Source organism: Chlorocebus sabaeus, chromosome 15 (genome assembly GCF_047675955.1).
Source record: "Chlorocebus sabaeus isolate Y175 chromosome 15, mChlSab1.0.hap1, whole genome shotgun sequence".
In the NCBI taxonomy this organism is placed as follows: domain Eukaryota; kingdom Metazoa; phylum Chordata; class Mammalia; order Primates; family Cercopithecidae; genus Chlorocebus; species Chlorocebus sabaeus.
In genome coordinates, this window is record NC_132918.1 from 18,923,876 (window position 1) to 18,930,046 (window position 6,171).

General features: G+C 40.9%; 1 protein-coding gene across 2 annotated transcripts; it reads left to right on the forward strand.

Moving 5' to 3' along the window:
* The first annotated feature begins 519 nt into the window (after positions 1–519).
* Positions 520–4,499, forward strand: RPL22L1 (ribosomal protein L22 like 1). 2 transcript variants are annotated; one of them, XM_007972111.3, is made up of 4 exons: positions 520–643; positions 2,441–2,533; positions 2,697–2,818; positions 4,296–4,499. In XM_007972111.3, exons 1-4 carry the CDS (start codon positions 635–637, stop codon positions 4,438–4,440), a joined length of 369 nt encoding a protein of 122 aa, XP_007970302.1. In that variant the 5' UTR covers positions 520–634; the 3' UTR covers positions 4,441–4,499. The 2 variants fall into 2 exon arrangements, with proteins under 2 accessions (XP_007970302.1, XP_007970301.1); XM_007972110.3 differs by having other exon boundaries at positions 549–643; positions 2,444–2,533.
* The last annotated feature ends 1,672 nt before the right edge of the window (positions 4,500–6,171 follow it).

Below are 6,171 nucleotides of genomic sequence, written 5' to 3' on the forward strand. Positions count from 1 at the left end.
AAGGGTGGTCTCGAACTCCTGGACTCAAGAGATCCTCCGGTCTCGGCCTCCCAAAGTGCTAGGATTACAGGTGTGGGCCACCATGCCCATATATATATATAAATGCTTTTTTTCCGAGGACCTGGTCCCCGAAGCACCGATTTCCCTCAACAGTCATTTAGAAAACGAGGCTCACAGACAAAACACAAACAGAAATAACTTTTTGGCTGGAGGATTATAACTGCAATAAAAGAGGAGATTCCAAAGCAACCTGAGACACTGTCTTGCCCTGATTGGAAAGGGGATTCCGGTGATTAGTGAAAGATGACCCCTGCATCCCTCGCGTGCGTCCGTATCGAGGAGCAGCCACTAGGTAACTGTAGGGACCACTGCGATCAATCAGCTTGTACAGCCAGGAGCGGAAACCCGAGAGTCAGTTCAACCACCGCCACCCGCGTGCGCCCGCGGAAAGCCGATTCCCTGCTGGCGTCGGGCCGCGCACTGGTTTCCTAGGTTACTGGCCTCCGCGCTCCTTCTGCTTTCTTTTCCTGGAGGCGACAATCTGACGCTCTCAGCGCGTGACGCAGCACGCTTTGGTATAAATACAGACCGCTCGGCCGTAGCTTCCTCTCTGGTCGCGCGGCCGACTGGCAAGATGGCGCCGGTGAGTGAGCTATGTCTTGGTGGGAGTGTTGTGCGTCAATTTAATGATTCTTGCTGTAACGAATTTTGCATCTGTCGAGTGGGGACGTCTCAGTCGAGATAAAGGGAGGGGAGTAGTGGAGGCTGGGTCAGAAACACAACCAAAACGCGAGGATCCTGAATTGTTTTTCGAGACTCCTGGCATCTGCCATGCGGTCTAGTGGAGTTGGAGCTGGGCTCGGAACTGGTTTAGAATGGGTGGTTTTGGACACGTGGGAAAGAGGGAGGCACAGCTGTAAATTGGCCGGTGGTCCTGCAATCTGAGCCATTTATTTACTGCCTTGCGCCTGATAATGCTTTTGCCACTCCGGACTGGGTAGGGGAAAGGTGAGTAATCGGGCCGGTCTGACGACCTGTGCCGGGCCAGAGGGATCTCCGAGGCGCTCAGCTCCCGCGATGGCCGACATCACAGAAGTTTCTGAGAACTTTCAGTTGGGGAAGAAGCTTCTCTGTGAAGTAATTTTTAGAAAAGTAAAAGCCTAGATTCCAGCAATGTGAAATGAACATGCTTCAGATATTGTACTTAAGTCATTAGTAAGGGAACCAGTAAGATGTTAAAATGTTCCTAAGAATATCCGAAAAGCTAGGTATATATGCGTAATTTACAGAAAAAGTTAGGATAAAATTGCTGGGCTAGCTACAAAACTGGGTAATGCCCAGCATGGCCATAAACCCTACAGGGTTATCTGTTCCATTAGACAGAAATTGTTTGTGTCTCCCAAATTAACTTCTGCGCCAACTGAGTGATTTTCTTTTGGTACATGTTACCGTGCTACCTGAGAAAGCAAACTAAGGTGTAATACTTGGTAGCCATTTGGGTGGATCTAAATTGGAGGTTATCATCTGATAAATATTGATTTGTTTGTTTATATTACAGTGAATGTACATGGTTACTGGCTACAGCAACATTTTGCTTATGTAGCCATATTATATGGTCTTGGTATAAAAGGTTTGGATATGGAAAATTTAAGTTCCACGGTGTTGGCTTTTCTTTTTTTTTTTTTTTTTTTTTTTTTTTGAGACAGAGTCTGTCCCCCAGGTCGGAGTACAGTGGCATGATCAGGCTCACAGCAACCTCCGCTTCCTGGGTTCAAGCAATCCTCCCGACTTAGCCTTCTGAATAGCTAGGATTACAAGCATGCATCACCACACCTGGCTAATTTTTGTATTTCTACTAGAGATGGGGTTTCACCATGTTGGCCAGGCTGGTCTCAAACTCCTGACCTCAAGTGATCCTCCTACCTCAGCCTCCCAAAGTGCTGGGGCCGCGCCTGGCCTTTATTTGGTTGTTTTTAAAATTTTTTTTTCTTTCCTTTTTTTTTTTTTTTTTTTTTTTTTTTTTTTTTAAACCGAAGTCCTCTTCTCTTGCCTATAACAACGTAAGAATTGAATTTCCTAGACATAGATGGATGGAATCCTAGCTCTGGCACTTAACTGTGCTTGGGCAGGAGGTTTGCTAATCTATTTCCATGTGCAGTGGGGTGGCAGTAAAGCACGGTAGTTTAAAATTGAACATCGGTGGTATGAAAAACAATGGAAGTCCATAACCTTTTGACAACCTGAACATATTAGGACTTGGTTAGAGGTTCACATCAATCCCAGGGTCGGTGGGGTTTTTTAATTTTTATTTTTGTTACATTTCTGTATATGTAACCTCACAGTACATTGTATGGATTGCATTGGTACAAACTTTAAAATTGTTTATACCAATTGAATAAATTGTTTTATATAGCTACATAATTATTTCACATTTATGTAGCAGAAAGACAAGAAGCCCAAAAGGTCAACCTGGAAGTTTAATTTGGACCTCACTCATCCAGTAGAAGATGGAATTTTTGATTCTGGAAATTTTGTAAGTGTCATTCTACTTGGCTCATTTTTATAATCCGAGTTATTTATAGTGGTTTAAATATGTAATATTTGATAATAACCTAAGCTCTATTCCTAGGGTACCTTCCCTAGTGAATATCTAGGGTTCTCTTCCCTAGTTGTGCATTTTTTCTGTTTTAAAATAGGAGCAATTTCTACGGGAGAAGGTTAAAGTCAATGGCAAAACTGGAAATCTCGGGAATGTTGTTCACATTGAACGCTTCAAGAATAAAATCACAGTTGTTTCTGAGAAACAGTTCTCTAAAAGGTTAGTACCTTTGCAAATTTTAATAAAATTATAGTAGTTTTTAGAATGTTTCATAGAATATGTAATTATTACATGTATTCTGTTTGTATGCAAGAATAAATAAGAGCTTACTAAAGGCCTACATAAATGGGAAATTCAGTAAATGAGTGCCAATTGCTGATTCTAGTTGTAAGTGTAATTTATTGCTAGACTATAGGGCAGTTGTGTCCACGGTCCCGGTCCCGTAAATTACAGGCCCTGTAAATCCAAGTTGTGTATAACCTTTAATGCTGAGTACTTTAGTATTTGAGTGTGTTGCAAGAAACATGTCTAATGTGTACATAGGAGGATTGTCTCAACTTAATGTTACAAACCTTTTCGTAAAATTTTTTAAGGTTTTAGTTATTTATTCAGGAGAGGTAGCTGATCAGAGGCAAAGTCTTAACATCTTGCTGCCAGTTTTTATTTGTTCAATTTATTCACCATATATTAAATACTGCATGGGCAGCATAGGACTGGGTAACTCAACAGTGAACCAAGCAGGCAGTTTAACCACCACCAAGAAACTTCTAGTGGAGAAGGGAGAGAGTGAAATGGAATTAATCAAGCAGTGATAAGTGCTGTAAGGGCATAAAGCTAGTTGCAAAGTTTTTGGGTAGGTTGATAAGTTGTTCAGGAAATGAAATGCAGAAGTGAGCCTTGCAATTGGGGGATAATTGTTACAGGCAGGACGAACCAGAAGCCTGGTGGATTAAAGTAATAGTAACAAAGCCAGTGTGTCTGGGGTGTAGTGTTTTGGGAGGAATGCATGAGGTGCGAGGGTGTCTGGGGAGCAGATCTTGAAAGCCATGGGATGTGTAAGGGGAAGCAATTGTTCATTGTGGCTGAAAAAGGCTAGGGTGATACATCTGATGGAAACTGAAGATGTAAGAGCTGATTTCGGTAAGAGATGATGATGGCTCGGACTAAAGTGGTTGCAGTACATGTTAACTGAGATTATAATCACGAAGGATTCAGAGATAAAAATGTAGTAACTGTCCTCAAGGATCTTACAGATAATCAGATAATTACTATGAAGTACAACTCTGATTACATTAGATGTAGAGAGGGCCTAAGAATTTTCAGAGAAGTTGAGACTTAATGAGCATAGTAAGAATTTAACCCTATTAATAGGTTCCCTCTTGAGCCAGGGTGGGATTGGGAGTTAGGGGGCTTAATAGTGGTGAAGGGAGTGTTAACGTTTTCACATATATATACACACACACATAGTATATTTGAAGAGTAAAATCATATTGCTTAAATAATTTGGCTGTGGCAGTATGACAAGAGGATGCTACCCTTCACAGTCTTGCACAATGCATAGTGTGAAAGGAAGGATGAAATATTTTGGAGGAAGCTAGGTACAGAAAAGATGAAAATGATGTGTATTTTTCATACAATAAACCTTTACATAGTAGGGATTGTATTTCTTAATGAAATTTATGTTTTTATTTTAAAGGTATTTGAAATACCTTACCAAGAAATACCTTAAGAAAAACAATCTTCGTGATTGGCTTCGAGTGGTTGCATCTGATAAGGAGACCTATGAACTTCGTTACTTCCAGATTAGTCAAGATGAAGATGAATCAGAGTCGGAGGACTAGGCAAAGGCTCCCCTTACAGGGCTTTGCTATCAGTGAATAAAAAATATTATACTCTTAAACTTTTGTCTATTCTTTTATTTGAGTATGCTGTTTACATGATTTTGATTTCCCTCTGATAATTTCTATCAACAGTATTTAAATAGCTTATAGCTAGTAGAATTTTTTTCCCAGGATTTCCAAAATCTTTTATGTACTCAGGTAAAAGTAGGGTTATATAGGAAATCTTTTTTTTAGACAGTCTCGTCGTGTCTCACAGGCTGGAGTGCAGTGACTCAGCTTCCCAAATAGCTGGAATTATAGGTGTGTACCACCATGCCCAACTAATTTTTTGTACTTTTAGTAGAGTTTGGCCATGTTGGCCAGCCTGGTTTTGAACTCCTGACTTCAAGTGATCTATCCACCTGGGCTTCCCAAAGTGCTGGGATTATAGCTGTGAGCCTCCGTGCCTGGCCAGGAAATCTTACTGTAGAACAGTTGTTTATATAGCTGTATAAAATGTATATGATTGACTTGGCAGTCTCAAATATCATTTTTAATAGTTTGTAAATGTAATGTCAAGTGCTTAGAGCAGTTCTTTCATATAAGTTGCTCTGTGTTACTCTTCTGCTTCAGAGTTTGCTCTTCTAGTTAGCCCAAAGACGCTGGGTGTGAGTCTTGCTGTAAACCAATGTTTAACTGCTTATTCGAAAGCCCTCACTGCCCACCTTGTAGGAACCAGAAACTCAAAACCAAATCTCAACTCATCTACTGAATCTACTGTGGTCCTTGTCTGAAAAATTAGTTCACTTGGTTGGAAACTTGTCTCAGACTATCTTCTCTTTCTCAAAAGCCCCTACCCCTACACTGGAATGTTGGTTGTCTATTAAAACTTAAAAGTGGATGGACCCTTTCTCCCGAATAAAGTGACCTTTGAAAGCTCTAATCGAAATGGTTTGGCAGAATCCATAGTGCAGGAGATGGGGAAGACGAGAATGATGTGCCTTTTTGTACTGCTGAGCCTGATGCTACCACTGCTTCAGGTACTTAGATGAGTCCTGATGCCAACAGAATTGTATTGCCAAACGTATCTTGACAGTTACAACCTAATCTATGCATTAATTGGTTTGGGAATCGCTTGAAATGATAGTTTAATTATTTTAATGCATTTTCCTAAAAATTTAAGTGCTCCGATCATCTTTGTGCAATACCTCAGTGCAGCAACTCCTTGGTTCTTGAATGACTCAACTTCCTAACTTGGCTCTACCCCATTTTTTCTATTTTTCATGTTTTTCACAAATAGTTAACCAGGTACCTACTACTGTGCACCGCTGCAGAGCATTGAGGATGTATGTGATGGTGAGTAAAAACACCCAGCCTCCTCTGCTGTGTTAGTATAATGAGGGAAACTGATCAAATCACATGCGAACAAATTTGCTGCTACCAAAGGGAGGGCTTAATAAAAGGAATTTCATCTGGGAAGTCAAATGAAGTTTGTGAGCACTTTGTAGAACAGGAAAGGTAGACAGTATCTGGGAAGGGGAAAGTAGGGTGTTCCAGACAGAGGGGGGAGCACTTCTAAAGTTCTCAGGGTATTGGGAGTCTGGTTGACCAGAGTACATTCTGGACTAAATGTGATCATGAGGATAATCTGGAAAAGTAGAAGCTAGCCAATGCAGGACTGAAGTCCATGTTTTCATCTTGAGAGCAATGGGAGTAATGAAAGTAATGTGACCTGATGAGATGAGCATTTTG

Coding starts and splice junctions, on each gene's coding strand:
- RPL22L1 (XM_007972111.3), top strand. Junction 2,534..2,696: donor TTTTTGATTCTGGAAATTTT/GTAAGTGTCATT, acceptor GTTTTAAAATAG/GAGCAATTTCTACGGGAGAA. Junction 2,819..4,295: donor GAGAAACAGTTCTCTAAAAG/GTTAGTACCTTT, acceptor TTTATTTTAAAG/GTATTTGAAATACCTTACCA.